Source organism: Notamacropus eugenii, chromosome 5 (assembly GCF_028372415.1).
Source record: "Notamacropus eugenii isolate mMacEug1 chromosome 5, mMacEug1.pri_v2, whole genome shotgun sequence".
NCBI classification, from domain to species: Eukaryota; Metazoa; Chordata; class Mammalia; order Diprotodontia; family Macropodidae; genus Notamacropus; species Notamacropus eugenii.
Genome location: NC_092876.1, coordinates 201357877 through 201382194, shown reverse-complemented (window position 1 = coordinate 201382194; position 24318 = coordinate 201357877). Strand labels below are relative to the sequence as shown.

At 39.0% G+C, this 24318-nt stretch overlaps 2 protein-coding genes across 9 annotated transcripts in view; one reads left to right on the top strand and one right to left on the bottom strand.

Annotated features, from left to right (window-relative positions):
* The first annotated feature begins 8293 nt into the window (after positions 1-8293).
* On the top strand, positions 8294-16383 carry ZAR1L (zygote arrest 1 like). The gene is made up of 4 exons (XM_072611871.1): positions 8294-9654; positions 12693-12785; positions 14845-14919; positions 16054-16383. The coding sequence occupies exons 1-4, from the start codon at positions 9007-9009 to the stop codon at positions 16195-16197; spliced, it is 960 nt and encodes a 319-aa protein (XP_072467972.1). The 5' UTR covers positions 8294-9006; the 3' UTR covers positions 16198-16383.
* A 4579-nt stretch (positions 16384-20962) lies between these two features.
* Positions 20963-24318, bottom strand: part of FRY (FRY microtubule binding protein) — a 566260-nt gene continuing 562904 nt past the window's right edge. For all 8 annotated transcript variants that reach the window (XM_072611868.1, XM_072611863.1, XM_072611862.1 and 5 more), the window contains 2 exons: positions 23263-23465; positions 20963-22376 (listed from right to left, as the gene is read on the bottom strand). In XM_072611868.1, coding sequence (XP_072467969.1) covers positions 22118-22376; positions 23263-23465 — 462 coding nt within the window. In that variant the 3' untranslated portion in view covers positions 20963-22117. The remainder of the gene's footprint in view (positions 22377-23262; positions 23466-24318) is intronic.

Here is a 24318-nt window from a genome sequence, read left to right as displayed (position 1 = left end):
TCTAAATACATTCTCACTGTGCACCAAACACTGCCCAAATACAAAAGCAAAGACAACTCCCACCTTCAAAGAGTTTGCATTTGAAACAGAAGTAAATACATAGAGGGGAGTAGCCACTGAGGGATGCGTTGGTCCAGAAAGTTATAGAGATGGAGAATGGGGCATAGAAGGACATAGAAGTAATACATCTTCCACATACAATGTTAGAGTTTAAATATCACATTCTAGACTGAAGAGGATAGGGGGAAGGTACCTGGGGCAAGGTAAGACATTAGGTGGAGAGGGTGGGAGGTGAATTTCAATTCTATTATACTATTACTATTCCCCTTCTTTCATTCCTGCTGCTGTCCTGCCAAATGGAACTGGAAGTGTTTTTATTCTCCCCTACTTTACAGAGGAGGCTAAAGAGGGATAAATGATCTCTCCAAGATCCTACCAAGTAGCAATATTCTGAAATGTGCTTAGAGTCCAGGTTCTAGTCTTTTAGAATTAGTCTTCTTTCTAGACTATGGTTCTTCTTCTATTGTCTTAGGTCACATCAGTGGTAGAATCAGGATTTAAAGCCATCTTTATCTCTTGGCTAGACTGTTACAATATCCTCCTAACTTGTTTTCCCTGATTCTAGTTCTTGTCTTTTGTGATGGTAATTTAAATGAGAAGATCTTTCCCATTCATTAATATGCCTATGTGTCCTGCTTAAATCACATGGAAGCCTAAGTCACATGTGGCAGGTAGAATAGGAAGGGTGGAGCAAAACTGAGAGGAAGGGAGTTCAAGCAGTTAGGGTGGAGAGAGAGAGGACACAGGCAAGCAGACAACTAGTGTTTGTTTGTGAGGGTATGGAGGAGGCTTGGAAATGGCTTTGTTCCCTGCAGTGCTAATGTGAATTGACTTCTTGGCTACTATGATGGATCTGACTTTCTGGTTTTGGGATTTAGCTTTCTGGTATCTGAATAAATTTTTTCTTCTGCTTTCTATATAGAAATCTGTTATACTTTGCCATTGAGAACTATGCCAGCATATTCATAGTCACCACCAATGCTGTAAATGTTGTCTTGGCAATACACCTTTTCATTCCAGTGATGAGTTGGATTAGATGGCCTCTGAGGTCCATTTTCAGCTCTAAATCTTTGATCTATGATTTCTACCCATAGGAAATTCTGGGCCAACAATTCAAATTCTGCTTTAGATACTTAACTAGCTCTGTGATCATGGGAAAGCCGTTTAATCTCTGCCTATTTCAGTTTGCTGTAGTGTAAAATGAAGGTAATAATAGCATCTACCTCACAGGGTTGCTGGGAGGATCAAGTGAAGCAGTATTTATAAAGTGCCTAGCATAGATCAGTCCTATGTTCTGATGCCAGATTAATCTTTCTAAAGCACTATTCTGATTATATCACCACTTAGCACTGTACCCAACTGACTGTCACTAGTCTTACCAAACAACAATCCTACCTTTCCAACTTTACTTCCCACAACTCCCTTGTTGGGATTGCAACCTGCTTGGGTTTTAATGGTCAGTGTAAATAGCAATTGTTTCTATTCTATTGAGGGTCTTCTTCTCCTAGAGTTATTTTGGGGGGGGTGGTGGTGGCAAACTAGGCCATCTTTTGTCTCATTTCTTACCTGGCCTTAATCACTGAATGGGTGTTGCCTCCAACAAACAGACCTGGGAAAAACCTTAAAAAGGCCAAGGTTTCCCATGCCATCTGGGGCCACCTCCAGTAGTCCTAACCCATGTGTTGCCACTGGACTCAGATGACTGGAGGAGAGGGTGAGGCAGATACCTTTGCACAGCCCTGCTTCACTTAAATCCAATTCCCTTGCAAGCTGTGATATCACCCTCCTTCTGTCACAGCAACAACAACCGTTCAGGACTAGTAAACTCAAATCAATAGCTCTGGAGCCCTAATCAATGTGTTTACTTATTCTCTAGCTGGTCAATGGGTTTTGTGAGATTCAAATGAGATAATAGATGTAAAATACTTTGCAAAACCTTAAAACTTATAGAAATGCTAGCCATTGTCATTATTATTATTAATCTGTAGTTCTTTGGCCTCCAGTCAGGTGATGACTTCATTCCCAGAGACTTCTGCTTATTCCTGCTGAGCTTAACCAGTGTTTATACAGCAATGTTGGAATGTGTTGATAGTTAAAGGAGAAGATCTAGGTATACATACATACTTTTAAGTTTAATCTGCATCATTAACATTTTCATAAGTCTGTACAATCAACAAAACAATAACTCAAGCCCTGATTTGTGATTTGTGAGATTTAAAAGTTCACACTGAAAATTTAACAAGTCATTTAGAGCTGGCTCTAGGATACTGCTTATCAGAGGACATAATTAGTTCAAAGCAAGGACATTTAATAATAAATAACAAAGTCGAAAGATTTGTAATAGCTTATTTCCCTTATAAAGATTGGGAATACTCTTCCATGAAAATACATACCATCAGTGGGGAAGCAAGCATTCATAGTGATGATGTATGGAGAGACCTCTTACAGTCTCTGCTAGGCTTACTGGAAGTATAGGTAGAGCATGGTTTCTCTGTGTCATAGGGTCTGCTCCTTGCTGAGTATATCATATGCCTGTCTTGCCATACAGTTTCTTCTGGTGCTTTCTGCTTGTCACTTTCTCGGTATCTTATTGCCAAATGTTGTTACCTGTTACTACCTTCTGGGCTCTTCCTTTCAGGGTCAGCCATGCCACTTCAACAATTGTACATCTCTCTCAAGAAAAATAGAAAAACCCCAAACTTCTGAGTACCAACCTCCAATATATAAATTTTATACATATTCTATTGTACTAATTGCTTATGCGTATTATAAAATAAACACAAAAATATGAAAGATGAGAAAGTAATTAAAAATTTCACTTTATGAATGGTATAAAATCCCTTTTGGGTTTTTAGTAGGAGGTGACTGATTACATAAAATAGCGTCCCACAGGAGAAAGTATGCTGGATTTGTAGTTTGAGTACTTGGCTTTTAGATTATTGACCTTACAACTTACTACCTATATGACCATGGATAAATCACCTGGGCCTTACTTTCATCATCTATAAAAGGACAAGGTGCCTTTAAGGTCCCTTCCAGCTCTAAATTTATAATTCTTTGAGTATACTTCGTTATTTTGCCATTTTTTGTGGCAGGTAGGTGGCTCAGCAGATAGAACGCTAGACTTGGAGTAAAGAAGACCTGTATTCAAATTCAGCTTCAGATACTTAGTATCCATGTGACCTTGGGACCATTTAACTTCTGTTTGCTTCAGTTTTTTTCACCATAAAATGAGGATAAACCAGTAACTACTTTGCAGGGTTGTAAGCTGCCAGCAGGTTGCAAGTTGTGCAGGCCTGACGTAGGATATCACACACTTACCTGCTAAGGGAATGGAACCTTTTTTGTTTTGTTTTTCTCTCTTAAAGACCAGTCTTAACCCTAAATCATCCTGGTCTCAGATTACCTCTTGGTTACTGTTTGGGCCCTAACTGGCTCAGAATGAATGTAAATAACAATTGTGTTCATTTTGGCCAGAAACCCTAAGGGTCTTCACCTTCCAGAGGTATTTTTTTTTTTAAAGCCATTCTTTCCTTCATTTTTATTAAGCCTTAAGGGGCAGTTAGGTGGTGCAGTGGATAGAGCACCAGTGCAAGAGTCAGGAAGACCTGAGTTCAAATCTCACCTCAGAGACATGACACTCACTAGCTGTGTGACCTTGGGCAAGTCACTTAGCCCCAATTGCCTCATCCTGAGTCATCTGATGAATATCTGGTGTTGACCTGAAAACTTACCAAGAAAAGGCAACATGGCTAAATGCATACATTTTATGATTTAATTAATTAATCAATTCCCTATTAAAGAAAACGGTAACATAATGCATTATGGAGCCAGAAATGTTCTGGCTGCCCAGTGCAGAAATCTTCTGGCTTATATACATTTTGCCGTGAGAAAGGAACTCTCCTAATTGAGCAAATCATAAATTCAGTAAGACAGGACAATTAACAAAGCAATGTTGGTCAGGCCTTGGGATTCCAGGCTGGATAAACATATGTCTCGGTGATAAGGAAATCCCACCACTAGTGAGTGGCAGGCTTCCTGCCCTAAACAGATAACTGACATAGGAAAGGGTAAACAAAGTTCAATAGAAATTATGACCTAAGATGTCTATATTTTCTTTACCATTAACATGCCATAACATAGTATATGTCTACAAATATTAAGATATGGAAAACGTCCCATTATTCAAGATAGTATCTTAGGTTAAAGGTCTCCTTAAGGAATGTAGAGTCAGCCTTGGCTGGCTTTGTTGACATAGGAAGAGGCACTCTCTGAGTTTGCTTCAGAGAGAACAAAGAGATTATTCTAAAATTTTAAATTAAACATTATCACTGGTCACTGGATTTAGATGGCTCTGGAGGAGAAGTGAGGCTGTTGACTTGCACAGCCCTCCCTCCCTCAAAACAAAGCCAAGTGCAAGTCATGTCATCATTTCTCTGATGGCATGGTCTTCTTTGGCAACAAAGGATGAACATACATTAAGCCTTAATCTGAATGGGAGCTACCTCAGTGAAACTGAGACCTGTGGAAGACCTTATCTTGCAAAGTTCTCCTGTTGCTTCCTGGGACACCTCCAGTTGTCTTGATCCATATCTGGTCACTGGACCCAGATGGCTCTGGAGGATAAAGTGAGACTGGTGATTTTGCACAGTTCTCCCTCACTTAAATACAGTTTACTTGCATGTCATGGCATCACCTCCTTGATTTCATGGTCCTCTTGGAGAACAAAGAATAAACAGCAAGGCTTTGAGAGAAGAAAGGATGAGGGATATGGAGAAATTTAGATAATATAAAAACCAAAGATTCATAAAAATCCATTATTTTTAAAAGTAGACAATTTTCAGTATAAATCTATTCTTCTGTTTTTGTGTACTTCTCGAATGGCATCCAATTTTAATTTCCTAATTGTGTTTGGATATTTTAGTTGTGTTATTACATGACAGTGAGAAATAGCAAGAGGTTCCATTTGATTGGATTGTACAGTAAACAAAGGGAGTAAACTATTAAAGCTTAAAGACTTTTGGGATATCCAGTAGATTAAGGCTGGATAGATAGATTTGGGCCAATTTGTGAAAGGATTTAAATGACAAACATAGGGTTTTATCTTTAATCTTGGATTAAGATTGTTCCTTTAATTACCCATTCATTTGTATATATTTGTATCTCCCATTAGATTGTGGTTCCCTGAGGGTAGGAACTGTTTTTGCCTTTCTTTGTACTCCCAATGCTTAGTATAGTGCTGGGAACATAGTAGGCATTTAATAATGCTTCTTGATTTGACTTAATAGGAACCGTATTGAGGAGGAGAGTGGCATGGTCAGACCAGCACTTTATTAAAATCATTTTGATGGGTGAGTGAGACTTGAGACTGAGAGATCTCTTAGGAGACCTTTGTAATAACTCAGTGGAGGGATGACAAGAATAGTTAACATTTATGTAACATTTTAAGGTTTACAAAGCACTTGACATATTTTATATGTAAGACCCCAAGGAGAAAGGTGCTATTCTTATTCCCATTTTGCAGATAAGGAAGGTGGTGTGTTCTTCATTCACTTCACCTGCCAGATTGATCTCTTTGTTCTATGTCTGTGAAACTTGGACAGCCTACCAGCATCATGCCAGGAAACGGAATCATTTCCATTTGAATTGTTTTAGGAAGATTCTGAAGATCGCCTGGCAGGATAAAATACAGACACTGAGGTCCCTTCTTAATCTAAACCGCCAAGCATTCAAACTCTATTGGAGAGAATGCAACTCTGATGGGCAGGCTATGTTGCTTCAATGCCAAACATACACTTGCTATTTAGTGGAGAACTCACACAGTGTAAGCACTCACATGGTGGTCAGATGAAATCATTCAAGGACACTCTCAAGGTCTCTCTTAAGAACTTTGGAATTGATTGTGTCCTATGAGACACTGACATAGGACTACCCAGCATGGCATGCCCACCTCGGAGAAGATACTGTGCTTTATCATCAAAGCAGAATTGAAGTAACTCAAAAGAAACATGAGATGAACAAATCTGGAGAATCCATTCCAAATGTTTATATAAAATATATAAATCTTAATATTTATTATAATATATTATAGATAATATAATGTTATATTATTATAGTATTATAAATATATAAATATACATTTGCCCAACCTGTGGCAGAGCATTCTGAGCTCATATTGGTCTGATCAGCCATAGTCAGATATACTTGACTCTAATGTAGTGATGTCATTTTGGTCCTCTGAGAATGAAAAACAACAACCAGCTCCTACCAGGTAAAGGCCTGAACTAGGGTGATGGTTATAAGAGTAAAGAGTGAAGCTCCTTTAGTGTGGCAAAGAATTGAAAATTGAGAGGATGACCATCAGTTGGGGAATGGCAAGTCACTTACCCTCTATTTACCTCAGTTTCCTCAGTGGTAAAATGGGGATAATAATAGCACCTACATCCCAAGTTGTTTTGAGGATAAAATGAGAAAGTAGCTGTAAAGTATTTAGCACAGAGCCTGGTATATCGTAGGTGCTTTATAAATACTATTATTGTTAATAAATTCTGTCATTGTTAATCCACTGTGTCACCTAGTTGACTGACTGTATAGTGCTGGATATAGAATATTTTTTTACTTGGATCCACAAAGAAACAGATGCATATGCCAAAGAAGTTTATTTCTAGTTGTTCAAGAAAACTTCTTCACTCTGGAAGTTCATTTCACCACTGGACTTCTCACATTTCAAGTGCCCTCCTTCCCTGTGGCCTCTCCTCCTAATTGAATGATTCTTTCCAGAACCTACATTTTAAATGGGATCCCCAGGCTAGCCATGTTTTCATTCCTCTGGACTCCTGACTCTCTGGACTTTGTCTATCTAGGTCCTGAGAGTATAATCCTCTCCTACTGTTTTCATCTTCCTTTTTTGTATTGTCTTTCCTCATTAGAATATAAACTCCTTGAGGGTAAAGACTATCTCTTTTTTTGGTTATATTTATATACTCTGTACTTAGCATGGTTTCTGGAATATAGTAAGTTCTTAATAAATGTTTCTTGATTCCATTTGATTGTTGCTTTGTACTAGTTCATATAAGTCTTACCAACCTTCTCTGAAACTGTTCTTTTTATCATTTCATATAGCAGAAATGTTATTCCGTCACATTAATAACCACAATTTGCTCAGCCATTCCTCAACTGATGTGTCTTTCCTCAGTTTTAACTTTTTTGCCACCATGAAAAGAGCTGCTAAAATATATTTGTACATATGGGTCTTTTCCTTCTTTTTTTGATCTCTTTGGGATATAGAAATAGTAGTGGTCAAAGGGTATGGATAATATACTAGCTTTTGGGACATATTTCAAAATTTCTTTTCAGAATGGCTGGTCTGGTTCAAAGCTCCATCAATAGTGTATTAATGGACCTGTTTTCCCACAGCCTCTTTTTTTGTCATCTTAGCCAATCTGATGAATGCCAGATGGAACCTCAGAGTTGCTTGAATTTGCATTTCTCTAATTATTAGTGATTTGGAGCATTTTTTTTTATCAGCTATTGATCACTTGGGTCTCTTCCTCTAAAAACTGCCTGTTCATATCTTTGGGGAATAACTCTTATTCTTATACATTTAAATAAGTTCCCTATATATGTCTTCAAAATGCGACCTTTATGTTACAAAGATTTTTTCCCCAATCTCTCTGCTTCTCTTTTAATTTTAGAAACACTGGATTTATTTGTGTAATTCATTTATAATTTTATGTCTGAGATATTGATTGCTCCTCCTGCTTTTTTTTTTTTTTTAAAGCCAATTGGAGTTAAGTGACTTGCTCAAGATCACACAGGTACTAAGTGTCTGAGGCCAAATTTGAAATTAGGTCCTCCTGACTCTAGGGCCAGTGCTCTCTCCATCTAGCTGCCCCTTCCTGCCTTTTCAAAAACTTCAGCTGAAGCATAATAGATTTTGCTCCAGCCTTTTATTATAATTGTGAATCTTTTTCTTTCAAGTAGGTTTCTTAAAAACAACATATTGATGTATTCTGCTTTCTAATTCATTTTCTTATCCTTTTATGTTTTATAATGAGTTCATCCAAACAACATTCATACTAATGATAGTTGTAATACACAACTCCCTCCATTCTATTCTACAAATTTTCCTCTTGTTTCTCACCTCCTCTATAAAGAAAAAAGGTGGTGAGAGTGTGTTCGTCATTATCAATCTATGCTTGATATAATATTCTTCTGCTCCCCTGCCCTTTTTCTTTTTTCCTCACCTAGACTCCAGTTCTAGGTTCTGCTTCTTCCTTCCTTCCTTCCTTCCTTCCTTCCTTCCTTCCTTCCTTCCTTCCTTCCTTCCTTCCTTCCTTCCTTCCTTCCTTCCTTTCTTTCTTTATATTTGTCATCAAGTATGTCTATGTACTTGTACTATTTACTTGTATGCATGGCATGGATTATGTATCAAGTCCCAGTACAGATACAGTTATGTCCTCACAGCTCATGAAAACAAATTTGTCTGTGCTAACAGAAAGATGACTATTGGAATGGCTGAAATATAAAGGCAAGTTACACTGACACAATTATCCTCATCCATAGTTCAAATGGTGTAAGACGAGAGACAGCACTGCCTGGGCCTGGAGGAAGGCACTGAAATGTGTAATTTAAGGGAATGGGGTAGGGCAAGATGGTAGTGGAAGTAAAATCTGGACTAATCTGGAAGGGGACAGAATGAATGGTGTTTAGTGGTGGAGAACCAGGTGCAATTAACACAGTGGGCATTTTCTAGTTTCCTCTTTCAATCAGGGGTAATAGGCAGCAGCTCCTGCCACAATCTTGAGATAAATGGAGAAGCTGATGGTAGATTGAGATGTGATTAGGAGAGGGAAGGTTTGGAGGTGGTAGGAGGTGTGGAGGCATTGAAAACAAAGACAAATAGCTCTAGACTTTGGATGCATTGCCCAAGGAGGGAGTGGGGTCATGGAGAGATACGTTTGTTTCCCCTATAGCTTTTATCAGGGGTATGGAAACCCACTGACCATGGGCAGGCCTGGCCACCCCAATCAGAAACATCCTGGGCCCTCTGCTTTCTTGGTTGGTCCTGGACAGGTGCCTGCCAACCCCGGCGACTACTTGGACACTTATAAGAGGACACAGCTCAAGGCCATCCTGTCTCAGATGAACCCTAACATGAGCCTGAGGCTGTGCAAAGCAAACACCAAAGATGTAGGGGTGCAGGTGAGCCCACGAGTGGATAAGTTCATCCAGTGTTCGCTAGGGCCCCGGACCCTGTACAGCAGCTCCCCTCATGAAGGCAGCAGCCCCTCTGGCCTCTCCACACGAGGCTTTTATTCTCCAGTGCTTGGTCGGGGGTTCCTGATCTGCCTTAGCAAACAAGAAGGCCAGGGGAAAGGAAAGGCATCCTCAGAGGTGGTAGAGTCCAGACCTCAGCAGCCCCCTTTGCCAGAGTCAGAAGGGACCAGTGAGGTAGAGGAACAGCCATCGCAGCTGGAAGAGAAGTCCCGGGAGGAGGAGGAATTGACTGCTGCGCTGGAGCAGGAGACCCAAGACGGGGAGGCAGAGCTTCAGAAGGAGGAAGCCACTCTTCCCAAGAAGCCCACTTTCCAGGTGAGCCCCCTGGGAAGAATCTTTGCTCATTCCTCCTTTCCCCAATTATTCTTTGCCACTGATTGCGCCAGCTCCATCCCTGAGCGATTTCCAACGGTCTGTAAAAAACTGTGTGCAAACTTACCTTTCTTTTGTTTGAGGAAAGAAAAAAGAGGATAATAAGCATTTTTATGTGATTTTTGTCTGCATTCACTAATAGAAACCAGCTTTTCTCCCAGGAAGGTTACAGAAAATCACTTCAAGTCTCTGGGCCTCAGTTTCCTGCACATATGTGTATGTGCGTGTGTGTATGTATGTGTGTATGTACACTACATGACCTCTAAGTTCCTTTTAATTTCTGAATCTATTCTATTATGAGCTTATCAGACTAGTTTCAAGTTCCAGTTAGCCTTTGGCTTTAAATTCTCATGTGGAGAGGCCCCTGTTACAGTAAGGTAAGCACTAGTTTGGAGCCTAGAGATAAAACCTAAGTTTACATCTTGCCTGGTTCCAGCACCCAGTAGCTTGTGACAGGGCAAGGGGCCGAACCCATTCCTCTGGAAAAATCCTTGGTGGTGGTAGTATGAAAAGGCTTCCTTGTGCTACATAAGATGTTAAATTTTAGGGCATCTCTTAGGCTTCCTTTTTTCCATGCAGTCCCATGGCCACATTGTAAAAGTAGTAGTGTGACCATTGTAGCCTTTTTTTTTCTCTCGGTAAACAGTATTTTATTTTTTCCAATTACATGTAAAGATAGTTTTCAACATTCATTTCTAATAAGATTTTGAGTTTCAATATTTTTCTCCCTCTTTCTTCTCCCCCTTCCTCAAGAGAGCAAGCAATCTGATAATAGGCCCATGTGACCTATTCTGAGCTTTGGCCCAGTCCACAGCTTGGTCATATGAAGCCTATAGTAGGAGGAGCATGTGGAGTGGGTGGAGCAGGAAGGGTACAGTAAGAAGAGAGTGTGAGAGACAGCTGAGGCAGAGCTGAGCAGCTAGCAAGAGAAAGGGAATGATTTTGCCTAAGGGAGCTTGTTTGTGGGGAGGCCTAATGGAGGGAAGATTTGGAGATGGCCATGCTCCCTGCATTAATAACGTGTATAGATTTCTTTGTTACTATGATGGATTGGTTTTTTTATTTTTATTTTTATTTTTTAATGTTTAACAATCACTGCCATACAATTGTGATTTTATCCCCCCCCACCTACCCCCCACTACCCCCCTCCCTCCCCATGACTGCATACAATTCTGTATAGATTCTACATATACTTTCCTATTGAGTATATTTTCACTATAGTCATGCTATGTAGTCAGACTAAGATAAATGAAAGAAATCGTATAACAAATCAGAACATGATACACAAACACATACACATACACGAACATGATCTGCTACATTATGTGAGTGACTTCCATATTTCTCTCTCTGAGTGTGGAAGGCATTTTGCCTTGAGATCCACCATTGGGATTTTTTTTTTGTAAGAAGTTCTTGTGTTATTACAAAAATCTAAGTCTACCAGAAAAAACTCTCACACACTGTGATCGTTGCTGTGCATAAAGTTCTCCTGGTTCTGCTCCTTTCACTCAGCATCAGGTCATATAAGTCCTTCCAGGCCTCTCTGAAGTCTTCTTGCTCATCATTTCTTATGGCACAATAGTACTCCATTACATTCATATACCATAATTTATTCAGCCATTCCCCAATTGATGGACATCCCCTTGACTTCCAGTTTTTGGCAACTACATAGAGTGCTGCTATAAATATTTTTGTACATGTGGGACCCTTTCCCATTTTTATGATCTCTTGGGGATATAGTCCTAGTAGCCATATTGCTGGGTCAAAGGGTATGCACATCTTTGTAGCCCTTTGGGCATAGTTCCAAATTGCTCTCCAGAATGGTTGGATGCGCTCACAGCTCCACCAACAATGAATTAGTGTTCCAACTCTCCCACATCCTCTCCAGCATTTATCATTTTTTTGTTCTGTCATGTTTGCCAGTCTTATAGGTGTGATGTGGTACCTCAGAGTTGTTTTGATTTGCATCTCTCTAACCAATAGTGATTTAGAGCATTTTTTCATATGATTATAGATAGCTTTAATTTCTTCCTCTGAAAATTGCCTGTTCATATCCTTTGACCATTTATCAATTGGGGAATGATGGATTGGTTTTTGAGTGTTTGAATAAATGTCTTGGTTTTGTCTTTGAGGAAAAGAGTTTATATTTTGTGAATTTACCCTGGAAATATGCATTCATATCCATGGTGGCTATGGTGTTACACAAGGCAAAGCCTGTCCAAAGAAGGGCTACTAGAATGAGAATGATGAGGAACTTGGGATAGCTGAAGAAAATGAATGTTTATTTAGCCTCAAGTAGAGACTACTGGGAGAGAGAATGAGAATTAGTTCTTTAAATATATGAAGGATTGTCATATGGCAGAGGTATGAGACTTTTTTTCCCTTTGCCACAGGGGACAAAATGAGGTACAATGGGTAGAAACTGCAAAGAGACAGATTTTTGTTCTCTCTGTAAAGACAGACTTCTAACAATTGCATCTGTCCCAAAATGATGAGCTGGTACCTTGGTCGCTGGAGATCTTCAAGCAGTGATTGGATGACTGTAAAGGGATTTTGTAGAAGGGATGATTTTTCTGTTCTGGGTTACATCAAATAGCCTTTTAGGTCCTTTCTGCTTCTGAAATTCTTTGATATTTAAAGATGGCGTGCAATGCTTATAGAGATATAGAATGCTAGAGCTTAGGAGGCACCTTTAGAGATCATTTAGCTCAACCTCAGTCCGTTACAGATAAGGAAACTGAGGCCCAGGTGATAAAGTGACTTACTATTGCTGCTTAGAGTTCTTAAAAGAATCCAGAGCATCTTTCCAAACCCCAGAGAATCCCATTGTTTAGGAGCAGTGGAGCCTAATGACAAAAGGTTGAGAGAACTTGTTTCCTTTTGGTTTATCTTTTATGTTTTGCAAGATTCTAAAGGCAATTGAGGAAATAGTTATATCTTGAGGGTAGTCATAAGTTGTTTTTTTTTCTTTCTCATTGCAGTTTTTGGAACAGAAATATGGTTACTTTCATTGTAAAGACTGCAAAACCAGGTGGGAGAGTGCTTATGTCTGGTGTATTTCTGGGAGTAATAAGGTAAGTGACAAGAATTTTTCTTCCAGCTCTTAAAGGGAAATTATTTCTTGACCTCTTGGCCCCAGGGGCTAGAAAGGAGAAATGCATACAAGATTGGTGTCTTGACTCTCCATTCACATAGGAATGCTCTAAGAGCCAGGACCTAGGTATTTCCTTGTGCTGCTGCTGCTCTGAGTTTTACTTAATATACTAAGGAATGATCAAACCTATGGTGGGTCCAGGGACAGGCTAGAAAGTCGGGCTGAACTAATGAGATAAAATTCACCAGGAATAACCATTCTTAACCTTACAATTAGAATAAAAAAAAAAATCACCTTCACAAGTACAGGATAAGGGAGGCATGACCAGACTGTAATTTGTTCAAAAAGATCTGTGTGTTTGAAAGGATGGCAAACTCAACATTAGTCATCAGTGTGATGTAGCTGCCAAAAAAAACCCAAAAGAACCAAAACCAAACAAGTCAATGCAATGTTGAGCTGCACGTACAGGCACACTCTCCACAAATAAGGAGGTGAGGTAATGCCTTTGCATGTAATGCAGGTAATGTGAACTAGGAGATAAAGAATCTGCTTCGGAAGACTGAGTTCAAGTCCCATCTCTGGCTGTGTGGTCATGGGCAAGTCAATTAATTTCTCTGTGTTTTGAGGAAACTGCTCTAGAGGAATTCCCTACACTAATGAAACCACTGACCTAGACTACCAAAAATATCCCTCTGTACTCTACCATGGTCAGGATGCATCTGGAATACCAAGTTCAGTTTTGAACTCCACAGTTTAGGAAGGAATTTGATAAGCTGGAGAGCATAGAGATGAGGATGACTAGGATGGTGAAGGGCCTCATGTCTGTTCTATGTGATATATTGAAGCAATCAAGGACCCCAGTCTAGTGATGACTCGGGGGAAATGTGCTGTTTTAGGCTTATCATGTGGAAGAGAGATTATTAGATTGGTTCTGTTTGTGGAAATCAGAAAGAGGCAAAATGAAACTTGATGTCAGGAAAAGCTTCTTAACAATCAGAACTGTCCAAAAGTAGAATAACTGATTTCAGGTCTGGTAGCTTCCTTCAAGTTGGAAGTATTCACACAAATAGTCATCCACCCTTTATCACATGGATGCCAATGATGATGACTCTCAGCCTTTTTTGAATTTAGCACTGGAAACCAAGGTTAGAGCTTTTCTGCCCTACAAAACATAAAACCCCACTTTAAAAAGTGTTACTACAAAAGGCAAATAGGACCACAGTTTATGAATTTGCTGCTTGTTTTTCCTTCTTATGTAGCATTGGTCATTAGTTATATAAGTATGTATAGGCACATATATGTACATACACATGTATATATAGTGTATATACATATACAGATGTATACATACATATACATATGTGGGTGTATATATATATCTACATACACACACACACACACACACACACTCACATACTCATACCATATCTGTGCCAGTGACTAGTCTCATGCTCAGTTTCATTGGCCTAACTTGGTATTTTGCCTTTTCTGCCTCTGGTACAATAGAAAGAACATGGTCCTTGGGATCAGAGGATCTGGATTCATATCTTCTGAAGCTTATTCCTTGTGACTTGGGCAAATGACTAAATCTCACTGAGCCTCAGTTCCCTCATCTATAAAATGAGGGGGTTGGGCTCTATGACCTTCCAGGTTTCTTCCAGCTCTAGATCAGTGATCTAGATCAGATGGACTTTTTTTGTTCTTATGGTATGAACCACTTTCTTAGGGAATCAAGAAATTTTCACTGTTAGGCCACCAGATGGGGCAATGAGAATGAAGTGCCCCACTGTAATGGTACGACATCCAAAGCTTGCTTTCCTAGAGGAAGGAAAAAGAAAGAAGCAGTGATTGGTCTGAGGCTTGAGCAGAAGACTAGTGGTCTAAACCTGACCTTGAGAACTAGGTGCACATCAACACACTGAATTAAAGTTTGCCTTCATTTTTGCCCTTTGTAGATAAGGATGGGATCAATTTTACCTGGATTAAGAATGGAGGAATTGAGATATGTAAACTTGTGTAAATGCCAAATCTCTCTTCAGGTTTATTTCAAACAACTCTGTCGCAAGTGCCAAAAGAGCTTTAACCCTTATCGAGTAGAAGGGATCCAATGTCAGGTAAGCCAGAATTTTGTTTACCATGTTTGGGAGAAATTAAAGGTGTAATCACTAATTCATAGGACTAGAATTAAATCTGTCCTTTAAGTGTACAAAATAATCTGTCCAAACCATTCCAGAAGAAAGTATTTAAAATATTTTAAAAAATAATTTTCACTAGAGAAAATGATTTCATAATTTTTTGGTGACATGGTATTATGTTTCAACACTTCTCAGAAGAATTCTCAACTTAAATCTCTCTATAGCACCTCCATTTCTCTTCTGTACCAGGTTGATCTAGCACTGAGTTGTAGGTAATTCTCTGAAATGAACCAAAAAACATTCATCAGGGGCCTACTATGTGCTAGGCACTGTGCTTCATATACTGGACTGTTAGTATTTTCAGATCAAGTCCCAGTTTCATTAAATCTGGTTACACATATGTTTGCTCCTCCTTTTGGTGGCTTTCCTCTAAATCCTGTTCCAAGTCATCTGCTTCTTCTTAACTCTTGAAGCACAGAATTAATTATAGCCCTAATACTTCTATGGATCTGATTTGTGCTAAGTGAGATAGGAATCCTGAAATCTTGTTCTTGTACTCTGTGCCTATCTGTATATAATCATGATGTCATGGCAGCGAGGCATGGCGGATTGAACACTGGGTCTGGACTGAAGAAGACCCGAGTTGACGTTTGTCAGACACTTACCAGTTGGGTGATCGTGGGCAAGTCGCTTGATCTCTGTCTCAATTTCATTACCTGTAAAATGGAGATAATAATAGCACCTACATCCCAGGGTTGTAATGAAGATTAAATGAACTAGTATTTGTAAAGTATTTTGCAAGTCTTAAAACATTATCTAAATGCTACCCATTATTATTAGCATTTTTTAAAAAAGCAAAACTATGTAATTTAGAGGTCTTCTTAAGGTCAAATTTTTCCCCCTCTTCAAAATCTATTTCCTCTTGATATCTTTTCCACAAAAAGTATGAGATTGGAATAAACCCAAGTTTTGGCTCAACTTGACTTATAATTCCTTATGTAAATAAAAGCAAGATGGCAATTAGATGTGGGAGATACTCCAACAATGGTGTGTTGGGATCATTTAAGTTGTTTTTTCCCCCTAAAATGAATGAAATGTTCTTTTTCCTTAAAGACTTGCTCAAAGTCTCATTGCTCCTGTCCTCAGAAGAAAAGACACATTGACCTAAAGAGGCCTCATCGACAGGAACTCTGTGGCCGATGCAAAGACAAGACACTCTCCTGTGATAATATTTACAGCTTTAAGTACATTGTCTGAAGAGCAGTAGGGCTGCTGATGGGGTCCTGGGGCTCCTTTTGTTGCATTTTTGTCTATTCTTTTGTCATTTGGCTTTGACCTGGCATTGGAAACTGGATTAGGCTTTTGTACTTTTTGTAAAATTTGGAGCATGAAAATTTGAATAGTATAAATAGAATAAAATAAAATTGACTCATGTAAAATTCATGGCAAAAGCACATTAAGTGTGGTGATTGTGGGGCACAGACAATGAAGTAGAGGGCTATGGGTAATATTATTTTACATCCATGATTAGTGTTGACAGCTACATTGGTTGGGTGGGGACGGGCTATAGTCTTTGTACCCCGCTAAGGCAAGAAACAAATCTTCTATTCTGTCTTGTTAGTGGAAGGCTGACTGATAGAAGGCAAAAGTTTTAAGACTGAATTGTGGGAAGAACAGGTAGAGAAATACCCATTAGAAAAGTGGATAATGGATCTCTTTGGCTGCAGCTGAGTAGACTACAGTAAAGTTTAGCCACTCACCTTATGGTCAGTTAAAATAGATTTAGAATATGCATAAACAGGCTGAAATAGAAAAACGAACCTTTTCATTGAATGTATATATACCATTCTAGTTTCTGCAAGTGGGTATTGTACTTACCCCTTTCAAAGGATGCCTTTGGTTCATCTGGTTGGCTAAAAACACAGATAAGTCACCTCTAAACTTGTGGCCAGGGTTAATTCTAAGTGACAAATGGCACTTATAGAGGTGAATGTTCCACCTTTTGGTTCTTAAGATATGTTGGCTGTTCTATAGAACAGCTTTCACAAAGTAGTATCAATTAGCATGGCTAAATGTTAAGCTGCTGTTTAGTTTCTCTTGAAGCTTTTGAATCCTGAATCTAAGATTTCTTTTCTGTAAGACAGGCACAACAGGGCAACTTTAATTAGCCTTTTTAATGGAGTAATCTACCACTCTCTTGAGGGACAGGTGAAAGGACCATGGTGGCAATGGCTGTTGATAGATGAGGCACTGTTGGTGATTATATTGAGCCACCTTATGTTCTAATCTCATGATGCTCTAGTTTTTCTTCTTTTGTGAGGCTGAAGGTTAGTATGACAGTTGGCATGACATCAAGATGGAGTCAGACAATACCAAATGTTTTAACATTTCAGATTGAGTCCCAGTTAGGCTTCCTAGTAAGTGGACCTCAGCTTGATATTTCCCCAAGTAGAAGCCTGACAAAGTTTTATGACTTTGGGTAGGAAAGAAACAGTTGAATACAAATCCTGTTAATGATTTATCCTAAAAACTATCTCCGTGGAGAAAAAACTTGAAATCCCTTCCTTCCTTCCTTCCTTCCTTCTTCCCTCTCTCCCTTCCATTCTCCCTTCCTCCCTCTTCTCTATTCTTTTTCCCACCCCTCAATTAGATTTTATCTTAGATCAAGTCTTCCAAGGTAATTTTCCTATTGAAGTGTAGAAGGAACTATGAATTCACCACTCTTAACTTGCTTGTGGAAACTTTGCCTCTGAGGGTACCTGGTTAAAGAAAACATCTCAGAGGACGAATCCCTGAACTTCTTACACTTTGCCTTACCTTGCTGGAGGTAAGAAACTGAACAAAAGAGAAGCAATGGAATCTAATGCCCCACAAATACAACACCTGTCCCTAGAAGGCAGATGAGATTTTTTGCTGACTTAGACCTTACCTGTTTGTTAGCTTCAGTAGGGACATACCTTTCTCCTATTCTAAGGATCCCTCTTAGCTCTCCCTGGGCCTCTGCCCTTTCCCCTTTTTGCTAGAGTTAAACAATTCTTAGTGCCTTTAATTATCATCTATGCTTATGATTCCCATATCTACCATTCTAAGCTTTGAACTCAATTGGAAACAGCATGGCTGAGCATAAAGAATCCTTGCTTCTAGAGGCCAAGGACTTGGGTGAGGCAGCAAGATAGCATAATGGATAGACTCCAGCTGTGGGCCTGAAGTTGGGGAGATCTCAGTTCAAATACCATCTCATTTATTAGCTTTGTGACCTAATTCACTTAACTTGTTTGCCTCAGTTTCCTCAACTGTAAAATGGGGATGATAATAATAGGACCTGTCTCCCAGGCTTGTTGTGAGGATTAATGAGATATTTGTAAAGTACTTAATACAGTGCCAGGCACACAGGTGTTTAATATGCTTTTTTTCTTTCTGTCTGCCTGACTCTTATACTTATTACCTGGCAAGGGACTTTAGTGATTTTTTAGTGCATTTCATTTCCCATGAACTGCACTCCTTTGGATGTGCCCTATGCCAGTACCTCTTCTTTCCTCCCCGCTGTCCCCTCTAGCTTCCTTTGTATGTTGTCTTTTCCTCATCACACTGTAAACTTCTTGAGTGTAGGACCTATCATTCCTTCTATTTGTATCCCCAACACTTAGCACAGTGCCTAGCACACAGTAGGCACTTCAGAAATGTTCACTGGCTAACTACTCTCATTTCCTTGTCCCCCAGCCTCAGTCAGATATATTTTGTATATTCCTTTGAGGTCACATTCATTATCCCCTCTGTTGCTTCTGGTCATATCATTCCCATTGCAATCCATCTTTCAAAGCCCATCTCACGTCTCATTCTTTTATGAGATTATTATTTACAGCAGCCCTTATGGACTTTCCTTCCCTGAAGCACTCTTATAGTAATTATGCCATATTACATAATTTAGCATTTTAACGCTGCCTTACAGTTGTCTTTGTTGTGGCTGTTATCTGCCCTCCAAGACTGTAGAGTAGGGATAACTTGCAATCCCAGTTTTGGAAGTTACTACAGAGACAATTTAGTTTAACTGAAACGTTTTAACTGTAGAATCTTATTAGACTGAGGTTCTTAAGGGATTATCCCATTAAGGAAAGGTAGCTTGTTCAACTTCCTTTCTCGGGTGTTCGTTCATCCTTCGTTGCGGAAGAAGACCATGCCATCAGAGAAATGATGACATGACTTGCACTTGACTTTGTTTTGAGTGAGGGAGGGCTGATTTTATTTATAGGAGTGGTGGGGGTATGTTCACTATATGTGATCTCAGAGCTGGAAGGGACCTGAGAGATGATCTTGTCCAACTCCATGTGAGGACAGCAAGATTCAGAGAAATGACATGCCTTGTTTGGAGTCGCAGATCTCCTTAGTGGCAGAGTCAGAAGTACAACTTCAGTCTTTTGACTCTTAGGCTGGTGATTCCCAGGGCACTCTTCTTTTAGGATAGCACCAGGTACTTTGTACCTCTCAAACTAGTTAGCACAATACCAAACACATAGCAGATCCTCAAATGTGTGTGTGTGTGTGAGAGTGAGTGAGAGTGATGTTCTTACCTGTCATAGGTTATAGGTGAGGATGTCCTTTATTCTTTCTGTCTTCTACAGTTAGAAGTTTAAACTACAAGCTGTGATTCCTGGCTAAAAGAGGAGATGGTAAAAAAAAAAAAAAAAAGCCAGTACTTGGCCAGTCTTTTCTATTCTGGGCAGAAAAGAAAAAAATGGATTCTGTAACTGTAACTGTATTTTATGACTTTTAGGAAGCCCAAGAGTTTATCAGTCAATACAAACTTTGGCAAAACTCATGCCTTTCAGATGTTGATTGCGGAATAAATATATTCTCAACTGTGATTTTTGGCATCAAAGAAATGATTAAAAAATCAATTCTTATTTATTTTCAAGTGTTATTTAAAAAACTAATCTATATATTTTTTTTATTTCCAGGCCCAGATTTCTTGGTCACTCAACAAATTCCCATCCTTAAGCACTGTCCACTTCTCTAGTATGTGGACAAGGAGCCCAAACTAATTTTAATATTGCTTATTAATTAATACTTCAAGAATCCATGGCCTTGTTGAGGTCTCTCCATGCTTTAGAAAATGAGCTAGTTTTTATAAGCTGCTTATGGCCCCCCACCCCCACAGTCATCATGTAGGGGCCAATCTTCTACTTTCAGGTCTATCTTCAAAGTCGTTCTAGCATGGCAGAATCTGTTAAAGCTGGGGGTCTGCTAGCATAATCATTAAGAATACAGGGCCAAAACCTCCATGCCAGGATGAGACATCAGAGTGGAGCTTGGAGTGGAATTTTAATATTGTAATGACTAAACATAATTAGGGAGGTCAAGTAACAAGAGAATATACCATATATTCTAGAGAAAAATATAAATCACTATAGGTCTTTGATGCCATAGTACTTTCTACTCTTTTCTTTCCCCCATCTATTAATGATAAATAATCTACAATTATCTGGATTAGAAAATTGAAAATCTGACTTCTTGTCTTTGCGCTTTATCCTAGAATAGAGGTCAGCAAACTATACTTGTGGGCCAAGTCTGGCTTGTTGCCTACGAGCCTGCCAAACTAAGAATGATTTTTACATTTTTAAAAAACAATGAAACTTTATTTAAAAAATCTAAAGGCCATTATTAACTGGGGTCCATACAAAAACAGTCACGGGCTGCATTTGAAGCAATACTTTGTTGTCTCCTGTTCTAGAAACAATGCTTTCCTCATTTCTGATTTGCATTCTAATGAGTTTCTAAGGTTTGAGATAATTTGAAATTTACTCTGACAATTTTGCTTTTGTTTAGGGTGAATATAGAGCGAGTGCTTAGTGGAAGGTACAATATTTGTGGTTTTGTTCCTGAAACAAGCTAGGTCATTGCTGCCTCAGACAGGAGGATAAACTTAAGTCAAAGACAAACATCTTCATGCATTAGCCATAAAATGCTATCATGTGCCTTTTATCTTTTAGTTCAATAGACGCACTGAACAAAATATCAACCCAAGTTACTTCACAAAACCTGCAAGTGTATTTACAGAGTGAATAAGTTACATAGATCACATCTGAATAGAAGTGTTTCTGATGTGCAACAAGTTTACACACCCACATTTTAACACTTGACAGCATTAAGTGTGAGGGGGAAATTTATAAGAATGGGTTTATATATCTATATTACAAATAAAATATTATCTAAGAAACTTAAAGTGAGGACTTGCACTTCACTTGATAGTTCTATTTTCTGTTATCCAAGTGGACATTAAATTAAAATATGCATGCGTGACAGGTTAGAGGATTTAGACTGTTAATGTGAATGTATTTAACTTTGTTCTACAAAATGGCAAAGTTAATTCAAATTAACAACCATCTTTTTTTTTTTTTTGTAGTATAAATATGTTCATAAAAGCAACCCTCTAGGAAAAAGCAGCCAAGATCCTTAAAAAAAAATCTACCTATACCATTTCTGGTACTTGGGTCCTAATAACAGACCTCTGCAAAGCAATCCAGTACCTTCAGAGACAGTAGCCTAGCAACATTAAGAAATGTACTTCATAGCAGCTCATTTTAGATACAGTAATCGTATTCAAATTACAGTGTACGTTAAATTGTAGTCCATTTACAATTTGTTTTCATATACACAGGCGCTCAGCTTTTGACCAACTGTCTCACAATTTCCATTGGCCAGCTTCATTCTGCCTGCCCCTTTTTCACCCCCCTCCCCCCAGAAAAGGAAAAGAAGAAAAATATAGGGAAATAATATACAAGTTTTAGGATACAAAAAAAATTAGTGAAGGGAACATTGCACTTTTGCCAATCTAAAACAAGTTTCTAGAAAGGAAGGTATTGTTCAGTGTCATCGGCTTTGGTATGCAATGGAAGTTGCCTCTTCAGTAGTGAGTTGTGGTTGCTCAGTGAAATGCTAACTTGTTGTGCAACACAGTACGGAGACTTGAGACTGTCCGGTGTGTTCTACACTACCTTTGTTCTGACAGTATTGCTACACATTGGAAGTTCCGCCCACCTCTTTGTAGAAAACGTCCTACAGGTAACAAGAGGGAGAATAGCCTGACTAAGTCTTCTGAAGACCGAAAAGACACTGGATGATGTCACTCCAGCATGGCAGCACTCCCAGCTTGGAACCAACGGAGGACGGAAGACTCCTGTCAGAGACTTGTGCCTGAAACACTGGAGTCTGGGAGAAAAGTTGTGAGGACTCGGTAGCTCTGAGCCCTGCGAATCATGTCCCGGATCTCTATGTTGAGCTCCATCAGCTTGGTGCAGATTTCTGTAAGGCTCTGATTGGATCCCACTAGTGCATAAGTACCAGTTTGTCCCAGTGTTTGATGTCGGAAGTAAATGTTCAGTAGCGTCTGGACCTCATCATCGGAGCTGCTCCCAAAGATGTCATTGGGCCATAAACTCCTGCAGGGGGAGAAGTACAATACATGTTTCTTCAACATCACTTACAAAGTTAGGAGAGTTTGATTCATAGTATGCATTAATTCATTCGCGTTTTTGTTAAAAAAAAAAACAAAACAAACTAGAAGCAAAAATTGTCCCACTGACCCAGTTAAGCATAGAGATTTAGTCACTGTGCCCGCACTACATATAAAACAAAACAGTATAAAATAACCGAGTGTGGAGAAAAGAAACTCAATGATTAGTTTTTAAAGAATAATAAAATTTCAGAGTTGGCAGGGATGGCAGAGGTCATCTAGTCCAACTTGTAAATGAATTACATGGCATGTGTTTTCAATCATTTCATCATTTTAGGTATGATACATACAACAAGGATGAGGTTTATTCAGTGACCAACACAAAACTATCAATATTGATTTCTAAATATCAAGGTCTGTTTCTTTTTCTGGCTGTGAGACCTGGTAGTAAGAGAAATGGGGTTGGGTTTGAGAACTGACTTTGCCCCCTCTAAACTATGTGACCCCAAGCAATGCCTTGCCCTGCATAGAATCTAAGGTTTAGAGCTGGAAGGGACCTTAATAGATGTTGAGTAGAACCCCCTTAGTTTACAGATGAGGAAACGGAGGCCTAGAGAGGTTAAGTGATTTGTCCGGCCAAACGCAGGTCTCCTTGACTCCAAAGCCAGCACTCTGTGCACTTTCCTATGGGGCCTGCCTGGGTCCCAGATTCCCCTTCCACAAAATGGGTCTGTTTTAGGCAGAGCAATGGTAAAGTTCCCCACAGCACATAATGGAATGTCTTATTGTTCCCTTAGGAATACCTAGGTGAGGGCTAGGTAGCACATAACAATGACAGCAAGAGAGAGACTGCTTATGTGGATCAGACTTACCTGCATTCCCTGATTTGTCGTAATGCTTTGCCAAGTTCATTGTTCTTCAGGCACTCTAGCATGGATTGGATGGCTGCTTCCGTGGAACTGAATGTAGGCTCAGGCCAGGCAGACTCAATGTAGAGAGGATCCATTGCAATGGCAGCTGTTGCTTCCTTCAGGTTTTTCTTTAAGTCACTCAGTTCTCTGGACATATTCAACAGCTGTGAAAGAAAAAGAAAAGAAGCCACACTTAGGTGCAGACAGGGGCATTTACTTTTGTGTTTGCATGTCTTGTGCATGTGGTTAAGCAAAAAGAATCTTGGTGACCCCAAAGTGACAAGTGACATAGTATGGCACAGAGTGTGTTTATATGTAGAGGAGATAATGATGTTTTATAGTGTGCTGTATAGACAGAGACATACTCCCCCATTTACTACACACGCCCCTCAAAAACTTGTTTATTGTTAACTTTCTTCATATCGACTCCGTGGGAGGCAGAAGCATATCCAAAACAATTTTTACTTCTCTTCTTTACCACGCTTTTCCATATCACGACAGAAATTTCCAATATTTATATAAAAGATGAAGGAAGTAGGGAAAATCTCAAATTGAGATTGCATTTTAGAAGTTACACAGGTGACCAGGGGTTTTTCTCCTAGATAAGACAGACCCAGTTTTCTGGTTCTCAAAGAGATGCTGATCAGATAAAAGAATCTTTGCTGCTTTTCAGTGATTAAAAAGTGTAATAAGACAAGAACACTTCCTTGTAATTTGATTTTGAGAGTATTCCACAAAAGAGATGTTAAAGTAAGTGTTTTTTTTAAGATAAGGATTTAAGATGATCTTGGCTATTTCTGTAAAGGAAAATTTGTTCTAGCAAAGTATATCATCTTTTATATTTCAAGTTTTATAACATTTTCTTCATCCACTTGGACAATGTGATCCTATATGCTATTAAAATATGGTCAAAAGAGACTTTTACAGGCTCTTTTATAAATATCGATTTACTGATACTTTATTTAAAAATTCTTTTTAGTTAAGATTTAAAAGTGTCCTCTATAGTTTCATTTTTGA

What these genes read in the sequence shown, in the direction of transcription:
- ZAR1L (XM_072611871.1), top strand. Translation starts at nt 9,007, where the DNA reads ATGGAGAGATACGTTTGTTTCCCCTATAGCTTTTATCAGGGGTATGGA. An exon ending in CCAAGAAGCCCACTTTCCAG is followed by an intron (nt 9,655 to 12,692) that starts GTGAGCCCCCTG and finishes TTCTCATTGCAG; the next exon opens with TTTTTGGAACAGAAATATGG. An exon ending in GTATTTCTGGGAGTAATAAG is followed by an intron (nt 12,786 to 14,844) that starts GTAAGTGACAAG and finishes ATCTCTCTTCAG; the next exon opens with GTTTATTTCAAACAACTCTG.